This window comes from Drosophila mojavensis, unplaced genomic scaffold (genome assembly GCF_018153725.1).
Source record: "Drosophila mojavensis isolate 15081-1352.22 unplaced genomic scaffold, ASM1815372v1 contig_74, whole genome shotgun sequence".
In the NCBI taxonomy this organism is placed as follows: domain Eukaryota; kingdom Metazoa; phylum Arthropoda; class Insecta; order Diptera; family Drosophilidae; genus Drosophila; species Drosophila mojavensis.
Genome location: NW_025318899.1, coordinates 7,267,657 through 7,281,711, shown reverse-complemented (window position 1 = coordinate 7,281,711; position 14,055 = coordinate 7,267,657). Strand labels below are relative to the sequence as shown.

General features: G+C 37.7%; 1 protein-coding gene across 1 annotated transcript in view; it reads right to left on the bottom strand.

Annotated features, from left to right (window-relative positions):
• The window catches only part of LOC6581691 (division abnormally delayed protein), a 70,459-nt gene extending 59,618 nt beyond the window's left edge, over positions 1 to 10,841 (bottom strand). Inside the window, exon 1 of the mRNA XM_002007377.4 lies at positions 9,520 to 10,841. Within this exon, the coding sequence (XP_002007413.1) occupies positions 9,520 to 9,862 (343 nt within the window). The 5' untranslated portion in view covers positions 9,863 to 10,841. The remainder of the gene's footprint in view (positions 1 to 9,519) is intronic.
• Between the last annotated feature and the right edge of the window lie 3,214 nt (positions 10,842 to 14,055).

Genomic DNA, 14,055 nt, shown 5'->3' with positions numbered 1-14,055 from the left:
GTGTACTGTTATACTACTCACTTGACTAATATATGAGATTAGAATGAATTGTAATGTACACAAGCATTGCTTAGATGATCTTTTAGAGTGCATTACTCACTTGACTAACTGTTATATACTGTTATACCAATATATCACTAGATATATGACAGTTGAATCAACCTATCTGAGACACATCTAAGCTTTTCTAGTATGTGCCTCACTTAAGGCTATAAAACGCATATTTCCTTATGCCAGTTTCTTTCTTATCTTTGATCTAACTCTGGCACAGTAAGGGTATTCCATCTTTCCCACACTACATGCCATGATTACAAGCTGCGCTGTATTTTTTGTTTAAAAGCATTTATATTCATATTTGGTAATATATCTGACGCTCCCGCTTTGCATGTTTTGCTTTTTATTTCTTCTCTAGCGTGGGGGTAGCTTTTTTATTGTATTTGCCTTTTAGTTGTTGCTGGTGTTGGTGTTGGTGTTAGTGTTGGTGTTGGCGTTGAGCGCCTCGCAATTGTTGTTAAATGATTGATGGTCTCTTGTAAAGGTCGCTCCCACACACACCGAGATACACATTACTTAAACAATATATTATACGATATGTATAAATATGTATATCGCTGTCAGCTGAGGCGCAACGCCAGGCTGTCTAGCTGGGCGTTAACTAACCACTGAACCGATCCGATAGCCACTCGGCATAGATAATTATTCGTTGTTGTTTGTTCCAGCGATAAGGGAAATACATACGAAATTGGTCTAAATACGCACCTGCAAAACATAGAGCAAACAGAAGAAAGAAATTAGTGGTTGGCAAAGGAAAAATAGTTCGGGGAATACTTCTAGGAGAAAACAATGTAATATATCTTCTGTTTGAGTGACACACTAATATGTTGTATGTGCGGCCTATAATTATATAAATGTTATACACTGTTATACTCTATTGTTATATCTACTTATCATAAACATATCTCAAATCTACTAAAATTTATTTCTTTTTTTATAATCAAAATATTTAATAAATTTATCATGATTTATGTGGTATCTATTATACACTGTTATACTCTATTATGAAGCGTTATATGTGCTTCTCTGATTATTATTATATTACGTACAGTGATTCTAACTTTTCCAATATAAATGTGGTATTTATTTGAAACAAGAGTTCTCATATTATATATGTTATACACTGTTATATATACTATATTGACAGCTGTTATATAGACAGAAAACAGCAAGTACACATGAGAAACTACACTTGGGTAAATTTGCATTTCTTAGCACATTCTGGTCAAACTTATATAAGAAATCTATATGTAGAAGTACATATATCTGGCTGCTCTTCTTCGTTTTCATGTTCGCCATGCTCGTGTTAAAAAATCAGTTTAGTGTGTATATCTCAAAGACGACGCACAAAAGTATTTTTAACAGTTTTTGTTTTCTGTTTACATTTACTTCATTTAATGTTTAGATTTGCGCTTAGTGTGCGAAAAAGAAACCAAAGTCAATAAACCGTCTAAATATACAGCAAAAAAAAAAAAAAAAAAAAAAAAAAAAAAGGAAAAAAGGAAAAAAAGCGAAAAAAATATATATAAATATATATAAGTGTATATATAACATATAAAGTCGAGTGTATATGCTTTAAGGGTGGAGCTGCTGAAAATTGAGGTGCCGAGAGTTTGCAAGTGGGGTGTGTGTGCGTGTTGTGTGTTGTGTGGTGCGTGTGTGGCATTTGGTAGGTGGATGCTTTGGAATTAAGTTAGACAAGCAAACAGCACACACACACACACACACACAGCTATGACTTGGCTGGGCAAAAAATTGAAATCTGCTTGAGTTTCATGTTGTTCAAAAAAAAAAAAGGAGAAAAAAAGAAACGAAATGAAGAACGAACGAAATCATTCAAATATTTGTGATTGTTGTTGTTTATGTTATTGTTGCTGTTATTATTGTTGTTGTTGTTGTTGCTGTTGTGGTAACAAGACGCCACCAACGCCATATTAACACTGGCTTTGCTGGCCATTTATGAAGCCAAATACAATTTGCTCGCCTTGCTGCCTTTCTGTCTTGCCGTCTTGCCGTCTTTCCGTCTTTCTGCCTTTTCATGTCGCTCTTTTGTGCTGACCAATTCAATGTTTGACTTTTTGTTATTCTCATTGTTGTATCTCGTCAGAAGTTGATTTATGTGCCCTTAGGTGGCAAATAATTGATTTATGCGTCGCGTTGATTGTGCAATACGACGCATGCAGAGCAAACACACACCAACACACACACACACACATACACACCTGACCGCCCAGGTACACACTCAGCTGATAACAACAGAAATGGGAACTCTATCTGTAAATGGCAAATGTGAAAGCAAATATGCCAAAGCACTTAGAGGCAAAGACAACATAGTACGAGGTGCTAGAAAGTAATTAGATAAAGATAAAGCGAACTGAACCGATAGATAACCGACCAACTGGCTGGCAGTTAAAGACACCTTCAAGCTGGCCCATCTGAATCCGAATGTGTCCGATATGACAACTGGGAATGCAGCTATAAGTATAACACTAATAATGCGAGCTGTAATCTACAGTGAGGCATAACTAATACAGATAGAGTTGAAGCGGAAATGCTTGACTGTAGGTGCCGACGATGCTGTCCACACACAGACAAACACACACACTTCAGTAGGCATTAACCTTTTCATGAGTATGAATCAAAAGCCAGTGAAGAACCCCAAAAAAAAAAAAAAGAATGAAAGAATCCGTTGACGCTTGTATAACTCTCATGCCCACTCCACATACCCGAGTTCATTGGAAAACGACGATTACGCGGCACAAAAGACCATGAACAAACAATGAAGCCAAGCCGTGTAGGTAACACAACTGGAGCTGCATCATCGCCATCAGAGTAGGCGCAAGGGGTGTGGCATTGCATAAGCGAGAGACATTGACCAAACCGAATCGGCTAAAATGACTGGAAAATTGTATCAAACAATGTGAGAGATAGAAAGAGAGGGGAGAGCCAGAGAGAGGGAGAGAGAGACAGCGTCTTCAGCTACACTTGCAAGCAACTCAATTGCTGTCTGCAAGTTCTTGCATTTGTTTGTTTGATAAATTTACTTGTGAAATGCTTAAAAATAGCTACAAGCAAACACACACACACACACGCACACCGACACAGCGAGTCTCGGCAGACGCTGCAGGTACAAGCGTGAGATACAAATGTATCTACTACCTGTCAGTTAGCTATTGCCGCCGCTGCCGCTGCCTCTGCACAATTCACACGTTTTATATGCTCTGTGTACCTGAGCATCTCCCGTATATACCTGCACATACATACACATACATATATGCAATATGCTTATATCTTTGTTATGTGAGCACTAAATATTTAATTACGTATACGCACAATCAGCCGTCGACGTAGTCGTATCTATAACTTATGTTTACTGCGCTTTATGACTTCAACTTTATCTATCTGTCTGTCTGTCTGTCTGTGCTGCTCTTATCAATGCAGCCGCGCTATCTCTGCTGCTGCTATCTGCCACAGCACCTGGCCAGGTACAACAACAGCCCGTTGACAACTTCCTTTTGGACACACTTGTAGCTCGGCTTTTTAATTGCCGAACATGAAATCTGGCTCAGGCAACGGCTTACCTTTAACCCAGAGGTATGAATGAAACAAGTAAAAAGCTAAGCTACACATTTTTCTGTCGTTGCCAACAATTGTCGCTGCCCGAATTCTTAGAATCCGCCACGAGATGAATAAAGTGTCTTAATGAATGAATGTAGCAGTCGAGCGTCGAGTGTCGAGTGTCGACAGTCTGCAAATTGTGAATGAATTCAAATGCCGAAATAATTTAGCTTAGTTAAAACAATCGTCCGATGTCAATCAGCAATCTTCAATCTTCAATCATGTCGATGACATCAGCAGATGCCAGAACTCCGGATTTCGGCCGTCGTATTGAGGTCAAAAGTGTAAAATAAGAAGAGCAGACAGCAAATTAAAGAAATAAAATACAAATAAAAATAAAAACAAAAAGCAAAAAACATAAAGCAGACACTGCTAAGATTTCCTCATTGTTGTTGTTGCTGCTTCTCTTTTTAAGTGCGTGTGAAATCGATGGACGCACAGGCCCAGGCATCGTTAATTTTAATTGAAACTAATTAACACACAACTATATAAATAAAAGCATACAAACAGAAGAAGAGGAAGAAAATTAGAGACTGGCCAAACGAACTTTTGGACTCTGACATAAGCGAAAGAGCTCAACAAAATGTTTGGAGCTTCGATACAAATGCAACGTTCACGATAATCAATCAAATGGTGTAAATGTATTTATGCTTATGGAAGAGAGAGAGAGAGAGAGGGGGGGGAGGGGGAGAGTAGCCCCATTTCTACTAGCAAAAAAAAAGAGAAACAAAACTTCATTCAATTTGTCTCCCTTGGGCCAAGCAAAACTCTTAAAGTGCACTTGATTAAAACCTTATATTTTTGGCTATCGATCAATTAAAAACTGTTTTGGCTCTGAGCTTAATTGATAACCTTTACCAAGCGAGCAAGGGAGACAGAGCAGCGCAAGAGAGAGAGCGAGAGCGAGAGGGCAATTCAATTGGGCTTAATGTTCAACTTAATTAATGGATTAGGCTCAAGTTGATTTTTGAGGCAAGCGAAGCAAAACGAGTTTAGAGTCAGAGATGGCTTATCAAGTGTGACAGCTCGTAAAAGCGAAGCTGTAGGAATTTTGTAATATGAAATTAACTATATATTAAATGGTGTCATTTATGAATTACCATATGCATATACGAGGTTTGCTCAAAAAGTATGCCGCCGCCTCTTTTAACTATTTATAAAGAAGAGCTGCATGAAAGGACGAGGAGATAAAGGAGGTACAGGATGAGGATTGAGGAGATAAAGATGACATTGAACAAGATTACAAGATTATGGGGTTTTTTAAATATTTTAAGGATTACTCAGTGAGAGATGGCCATCTGAGGATCTGATGAGGATCTGAGGAGGATCTGATGATGGATGAATAAATCTAAATTTATTTATTTATTTAAATTATTTATGATTTACTGTGTTACTATTTATTATTAATATTTCTTTTCCATAAATTGAATAACCAACAATCAAAGCATAAATCTATACCATTTTTTTTTAACACTAAATATAATATTTTCTATGTAGTTCTTAAACAGAAAGACAATATTATATATTATATTCCTACACATAAAATATTACATATTTGATTATAATTAATATGATATTATATACTATATACACTCATTAGCTACATGAAAGACTATTGAAATTTAAAGTCGTATCGCATTTGGCACAGCATTTGCAAATATTGAAATATTTGGCTTTGTTCGATTTTAATGAGCTGCACATGCACAGAAAATGTTGTGGAATATAATATTTGTGAATTTTATTTTGGACAGATTATTTGTATGTTTTTTTTGTTTTGCTTTTGATGTATTTGCTTTTAAGATTAATGCAGCAGTTAAGCCATAATTAGAGTTGAGCGAAAAATTTGGCAAGCTAATTAGCATTAACAAAAAATCTAGCAAAAAAAAAAAAAAAAAAAAAATGCGGATGTCTTAAATCATTTATATGAAATGTACAAAAACTATATAAGTCAGTAAAAAAAATGTTTGACGTAGCAACCAAATAAATTGCTGCAATTTGTTAGCCTTTTAATCTAGAGAGGCCTGAAAAAATTATGACAAGCACAAGAAACTTTATTAAGTATCTTTTATCACATTTGCTGTTTGGATTTAGTGTGGATTATTTTATTTCACTTTTATTTTGGTTTTATCTCGTGCCTGGCAGACAAACAAGCGCAAGAGTTGCTCACGTTTTTGGCTTCTATCTACACAAACACGACGATAGAGGGAGAGAGAGAGAGAGAAAGGAACAGAGATAGACAGAGAGAAGGAGGTAGTAGCTTGTAGTTCATAGTTTGCTCCAATTTCGAGTTGCTTAAATATTTAGTAACATGCTCATCGCCTTACAGAACATACAGAGAGATACAGAGAGATACAGCTAGAGATATGATTAGATAGGAGGACTTCCTGTTTGCTTTGAGGCATTGTCTCGAGCATGTAACGTGTTAATGCTAATGGGCCGTGTTTACGTACCGGCCAAAACCCTGAAGAGCTGAACAGCTAAAGCTATTTCCAGCTCATACGTACCTACATATCTTGCGCTCTGGTTATGTTTATACTAGGCAGCTACAGCTCAATTAGCAGTCGCATAGTGCGCGCAATTAAAATGAAATTGAATTTTATGTGTATTGCGCCCAAGTGCGTGGCCACGTTTACATACCAAACAGACACAGATACACAGATACGGATACGGATACATAAACATAGCTACAGATACATATTGTGTGCGCACTCGTAAATACCTGAAGACAACAAAAAGAAAAAAAAAAAGGAAGAAATCCAACAACATTTATCGTATGCATGACACAGACATCAGATTAGCATCACAAACAGCACATAAACGTAAAAGTAACACACAAACTGTTTGAGGACGACGGGGCATGAATACAAGGCGCAGGGCGTGGCAGAAGTTGAACTATGTAAACAGTAAATAGACGACAGAACGAGACACAGGCAGCGCCAGAGCCAGAGCCAGAGCCAAAGCCAGAGTCCGAGTCAAATTCATTGCTAGAGCTAAAGAACCAAATGAAGTTCGGCACACACTTAGGCGAGTCATTAAGAGCAACGACCACAGGAAGAGATACAGATACACAGATACCGAGATACATAAATACATCGATATTAAGTGACACTACACGTACGCAGAGGCTGTGCTTTTGATTTGCAGACACAAAGATACTTTGCTACACTTATACACGATATATAGATACACTATGTATGACAGATGGCTTTTAGATACTAGAGATACAGATACAAATACATAGATACCATAGTCAGATATATGGATTCTTTAGACACATAGGCTATAGACTAAGCGTAGAGATTTAGCTACATGACTATATGGCACGACTATATATATAGAGAGAGAGAGAATGACTTTTCAGATACAGATACATTTATTCAGTGAACAAGTTAAGTGCTCAGATACATAGATACTTTACTCAGATATAGATAGACGAGAGATATATTTAGTTACATATATAGATACTATATTCAGTATAATTATATCTTTTAGATACAAAGGCACATCGATCTACAGATACACATCTCCCGCCAAATGCCAAGCAGATACACAGATACTTTGCTACTTATGTTACAAATTAAGGTTCCTGAATTGCCAAAACGCTAATAACAACTAAGACAAAGTCAAAGTCCGTGAAGTGAGCTCCATTGAGCAGGCGCTCATGTGGATAAATCTCTTGGAAAAGTCAGTAGACAGTCGACCGTCGACGGTGGACGGTGATGCGGGCGCTGTGTCTTACAGATACTTTTCCCTTTGTATTTGTACTTGTGTTTATTTGTTAACTACCTGCGTGTGAGAAAAACTGTTCGCCAGGCAGGCAGGTAACAGCACAGCGCAGCACAGCACGAAGAACTGCAACATCATGCCATGCACACACACACACACGCAAAGTATCTGAGTATCTATGCTTTGTAATTGTGCGTAAACGTGTAAATACCAAGTCAAGGTCGGTTAATCAATAATAATTATTTTTCACTCAATTACGCGCCGCGCTGCGTGAGCTGCTTTAGTTCGCATTCCTCAGATACAAACCATAGAGCTGAAGATACATTATGCTCGAGTTACATATTGCCATAGATAGCTAGCTATACATAGATACATTATGCTCAAGATACAAACTTGGTATTTCTTATTGTTTTTTTGTTGTTATTTTTTTTTTTTTTTCGTTGTTTTCTTGGCTCTTCTCGTGTCATTTCGTTGTTATCTTTTTGTTTGGCTTAGCGCCGAGCCAGATTCATGTGTGAAATATGCATAAACAAAATATGCCAACGCGATTTTCGAGTATCTCATGGATGCTGATTTGTATATATATACAATATGAATTTTCATGCGCCACAGCCTTCACACAGTTAGATGCGTGCCACTTGATATGCCCAGAAAACCAGAATAATAAATGACGACGCTGCCGACACATCAAGATACCAGATACAGATACAGCTACAGCTACAGCACCTAAAACTATAGATACAGATGCGAAATATTATAAATGAAGCTGCAGCGTGGGCTGCTGCGAAAGGGGCCAGACGGAGGGGCCAGACATCCCATCCAGGCCGAGCAAAAGTTTTCGAGGCATTGCTCAATACGCTTCTAATTGCGGACGCAAGGCACTTGCTCATAGTTTTCTTTTGCCTTCGGCTGACTGCTCGAGTGACAGACGGACGGACGGACGGGAGGGACAGGGTGGACAGGGTGGACAGCTAGACAGTCGGAGCTGCTTACTCGAGAGTCGAAGTCAGCTCAATGAATTTGCATATAGTTACAGATGCGCCTTCATTAAGTCAGTCAAGTGTGAGAGAGAGAGAGAGAGAGAGAGACCTAGACAGATAAAGAGTGCGGGAGCAAGAGGGCAAGCAATGTTAAGTAGTAGCTAAACTTTGACTGCAAGTGATTTACGAGACTTAAGCGGACAGACAGGCAGGCTGATTCTGAGGCGTGGCACAATTACAGGGTATATTAAATGGCTGATTAAAGATTAAATGTGTAGAGCGATTTACTTAGCATTATTATATATGTATATATGGGTATATTATATGCGCTACTTTAGTTAGATTAGTCTAATGGCTTTGATTAAAACAATGAACTTTCATTACAGTTCTGTTAACAACATTAAGGAATTCCGATTTGCTGAGAACAGAAATGTTATGTTTCTGTAAACATCATATATAAAAATTCAATTGCAAATGTTTGTTTTATCTGCTAGATTATTGCCATATTTGAATATGTCTAGATAGCGTCATAAAATTCTAAAATTATTGTGTTATCTTGTCTTATCTTTAATGGAAACGATTTAAATTAAAGTCGTCCGTAAATATTAAATAAATTTGCTTCATAAACGATTTTAATTTATTTGCTTTACTTTAAAATTCTTAAACTGTGAATAAATATTTTTTAACAGCTTGGTGAAAAGTTGATCTGAAATTCATACAAGTTAAAATTAAAATGTTTCTATATTTATGGATCTTAAATGCGCTTTTTATGTAAAACTGACTTTCAATACCTTCCTCTTTAATCTGGTTATTTATGGCTTGACTGTTGTTTATATAAGAATATTTATAGACTTGAGCCAAAGAATTGTTTCACTACACTGTAATAAATATAGATTTCTTCCTGACTTGCCGAATGAAGGTAAACTAATTTGATTTAAATTTCGGATTTGGTTTGTTTGTTTTTATATCTATAAAAAAAAATTATCTAAAAGTGCTTATTCCTTATTTTAAGTAAAGATTAGAGTATATGTTTAATTCTTAAGAGTTCTTTTAGATAATATTTTCATTGTGTTTCGAATCTCTGTTGATTTAAGACATATGAAAGAGTATCTGCAGTGTGATTCTATGAGTGGCTGCCTACCTTTTTCATTAAATACGCCACTCGACCTGATGTCGATGGATTCGAAGTAACTCTTGACTGATTCGCACTGCTGCGCTAAATCCTTGGCGCGCGAGTCCCGCTGCAGGCGACGCCGATGATGCGTTGCAGCGCTGTGTTGATGCTGATGCGGCTGGTGTTGATGCTGGTGTTGCTGATGCAGGTTGTGCTGCTGCTGCTGTTGGTGGTGCACGAGCGAGTTGTCGCCGTCGGCGTCGATGCCGGCGGCCAGATGCTTGGCCACAGCCAGGCTGAGGCACAGGCCGAGGCAGAGGCAGAGGCAGAGACTGAGCTGCAGCGGCTGATTGAAAGGATTGCCGGACATGTTTGTGGTTGGTAAATTCTTTACGGTATTTGGCGAGAAAATGCAAACTGGACACCTGAGTGTGACACCTGTGTATGTGCGTGTGCGTGTGTGTGTGTGTGTTTGCTTGGGTGTGCGTGTGTGTCTACGATTTTAGGCAGCTCTGCTGCATGTTGCACCAAACAGCTGTGCGAACACCAATACACTCACACACACAACGAAGAGCGACGACAAAGAGCGACAGAGCGCAAGAGAGCGGCACTTTTTCTTATTTTCTTTTTGTTGTTGTTGTTGTTGTTGTTGTTTTGCACTTGCCGGTTAGGCCGAAACAAAACACGCACACAAGCAAAGCACACGCAGAGAGGGCTGTCTGCGTCTCGCCTGCTCTTCTCGCTGTTGTTGTTGCTGTTGTTGTAATAACAGTTGCGAATATTGTCGTTGTTGTTGTGGTTGTTGTCACTGTAGCGTTTTGTTTTAAACTAAAATACACGCACGTCACACACTCTTTCTCTTTCTTTCTCTCTCTTTGCTATTGCTTTTTTACTTTGCCAAGATTTTTGCGTGTGGTTAAAGATTTTTTTTTAGGGAAGTGCGCCTACAAATGCTTCATGACATAACCGTAATTAAGGCAATCTACATGCACACATATGTATGTAGACATAGATTCCGCTTATCATCAATAGCAGCAGTTTAAAGTTAAAGATAATGCACAACTTGGCTATAGAATTCGATTTTCATTTATTTGCTCTATTATTTTTTTTCTTTATATTGCATTCGCTCAAAGCTGAAATTAATTGCATCTATTTGAATTGCTTTGTATTTGCTTGTTGCTTTGAGCAATTTGAACGTTTCAATTCCACTCGCGTTTGGCGGCTCTTGGCCAAGTATTTTAAATACGTTAAGACGTGAATTCGATTTGGGATTTCGTTACGGTGGACGCTGCTGCGCGGCGACACGTTTAAACACGGCGACGTTTCGTTCACAACTAACTGTTTCTTTCCAAATGCACGGACACCATTTAAGTCACGCACACATAGGCAGCGCAGTCACACGCATACGAGCGCTCTCTTGTGGCTGGTGGGCTCTCTTTAGTGGTTGACTCTCTTTCCGTTTGGCGGGCAACGACAGCATCTGATCCAGATATCTCCCACTGATCTGACTGCTTATATATTAAATATTTTCTTAATTAATAATTACATATTTATCACTGGCAAATATTTATCAATAAATATTGTTGTACAGTTGGGAGTAAATTAAGTTGTTGTTGCTATTGCTTTGGCTTTTGTGGATGCTTGCGACAAGTATTTGAAATGCTTTGCTGTCTTGCTTCTGACTGTTAAACTCAAAATGGCACTGTTGTGCGCTCTTAGCAAGAAGAGCGCACGAGCGTGCGCTGCTAATGTAAGCAATATGAAACTGTTAGCCGAACAGTGGTGCAAGGCAGCGACAACACTGAAAGCAAATCATTTGATATGTTGCGAAAGAAAAATGTAAAAAATAACAAAAGAAATAACAAATAAAAATAAACTAAATATATGTAAGACCTAACACATTTCTATCAAATTTTCTTGGGTTAAGAAACGGCTTCTAGGCATTAAATTTGATGAATATTTTAATCGATTTGCACGACACTTTTATGTATGTAGCTAATTAGCATAGAAATAAAGAAGGCAAATTGAGCTTTGATCGGCTACCAAATCAATCTATGAATCTGATTTTGTTTATATACACATACATATGTATGTATGTATGTAGCTAAAATATTTCCTTTCATCCATGCCGCTATAAATTTGCATGCACTCAAATCGAAAATCAATCTAAATTGACGTTTGATTGAATTCGTATATACAAAATATTTATAGATTCAACGATGAGCTCTTTGAGCTGTTATCTCTATATAAGGTCTAAGCAGGTGTAGTTTAATTTGACACCTTTGGAGCGTATTGAAATAATGTTAACTAAATCTCTGCTGCTATTTAATCAGCTCTTTCATCTTGTCTCTTAATTGTGTGTGTGAACTGTTATCCTTAAGCCTGCTTAAATATGCGAGGGTTTCTCTCTCACAGCTCGACAGGCTTAAGCCTGTGTTAACTGTTCAATCCATGTTAATTTTGTTAAGAGCCTGTCATTCGTCAATTGCTCTTAAATGCCTGAACTATTGCCCTTAGCCGCACAGCACGCGTCTACGAAGAGATTTTTCTATTGTTCAGAAACAACAATGCGAGATATATTGTTGTTGTTGTTGTTTTCATTTTTGGCAAGACTTTCACTCAGGCCAAACCATGTTGGCCTGTTAGTCAGCACATTTTGGTCCCGATCTATTTCTTCATTAACAAGAAATCCGAAAAACAAAGAAAACTTCATGGTGGTCAAAAATTTATCTCCAGCTGTTAGGCAAACGCCTTCATTGGCCTTGTTAAGCAATGCCAATGGTACGGTAAGAAATTTAGATATTTTCAACTCAAAGTGGCGCTATATACACAAATACATATACATATATATCTATATTCAAATAATCCTGGCATGAGTCATGCGAAGCGGAAACAGAAAACGTTTCACGATTCAAAACTGAAGGAAAAAAAAACGAGATCGAAAAGGTGAAGTCGAAAATTAAACACCAGCACATCGTTTAGATAAAGTTATAAATTATAATGTACGAATGATCAGGAAGAGAGCAGAGAGAGAGTGAGAGAGCAAGAACTCGTGATGTTGAGAGAGAGGGGGCGGAGAAAGAAACAGTCAAAGTCTGTGTCAGTGTTGCGCTGTGGAGCCTTTTATCCGCTAGCTTTTTTCTAGATATAACAATTTAGCTTGCTCTAAGATTTTTGTCTTATTTTAAAGCTTTTGTGTTTATGAAAGTTAGTTATTTACTTGTTGTGTTTATATATAGATAGATAGATATTTTTTTGATATTTTGTCTATGGGCTATATATTGTATTATGGGCCTTAAAATATATTTTTTTTTTTAGTTTAATGATTATACTTTTTTTTTTTTTATTTTTTATGCATTTATTTTTTTTACAATTTGGTATTTCTATTAATTTATAAAAATATGTCAAGCAATTTGATTTCAATATTAATAATCGTCTGATCTTCAAAACATATAATTTAATATATAATTTAATATATAATTTATATTTTTTTTTTATTTCTGTGAGCTTCAAACTAATTTTTATATTTTTAGTTTATCTATTTTGTAGACAGGTTTTATTTTATTTATTACTATTATTATTAATTTTTTTTATTTTATTTTTTTAATTTCCCACTTATTGTTACCTTCTAGCTTTTTTTCGTGCGCTGCCCAAAAGGCCCAAAAGGACAACACTGGCTCCAGCTGAAAACCCTTTGAGTGAACAGTTTTGAAATTTCAGGCTCAACCCACACACAGCAGCAAAAAGGTACAACAGGTAAAGGTAAACTATGTGTGTGTGTGCGTGTGTGTGTAGAGCTGAAATTAAACGAATTTAGGCAAACGGCATCTATAAATTATGTTGCCTGGCGAAAAAGAAAACAAATGTTGATATCTGAGAGGCCGAAAGTTAGGCAAACAGAATTATGTTGTTGTTGTTGTTGTTTGCTCTTCTTCTTATTCGATTTGTGGTGGGGGAGGGGGGCTCGAAAAAGGGGAGCAACTCAAATTTCGTTTAAACGCTTGATTTAGTGCAGCAAATATGGCCAATGCCGAACGCATTCCAGCGTTTTACACTTGAATTGAACGGCGCGAGTGGGAGAGGGAGGGAAAGGGTGTGTGTGAGCGGGAGAGAGAGAGAGAGCGCGAGGGAGCTGAGAGCGGAACCGAGTGGCTGCTTTTATCCTGCGGGACTGCAGCCGAAAAAAAAAACACGTTGGTGGCATTTTCTGTGTTTGTGAGCCGCCGACTGGTTCAACAGGTTCCAGGCCTAAGACGAACAGAGAGGGAGAGCGACAGCGAGAGAGAGAGAGATAGAGAGAGAGCGACAGAGAGCGTGCGAGATTCTTGAGCAGACCCTGGCCCTGACTCTGACTCTGACTTGGACTCTGTCTCTGCCTCAGCCTCAGCGTCAGCCGCTGGCTGTGGCAATGTTTGTGGCATGCAGCATTACTCGTTTCTCGCTCGTTTTGCACATTTTTGAATTTTATTTTAATTTCTTTTTATTATAAGTATTTTAGTTTTGCCCGTACCCTAGAACCGGGCAACGTTTTCTTCTCTTTTTGTTTTTCTGTGTGTGTGTGTG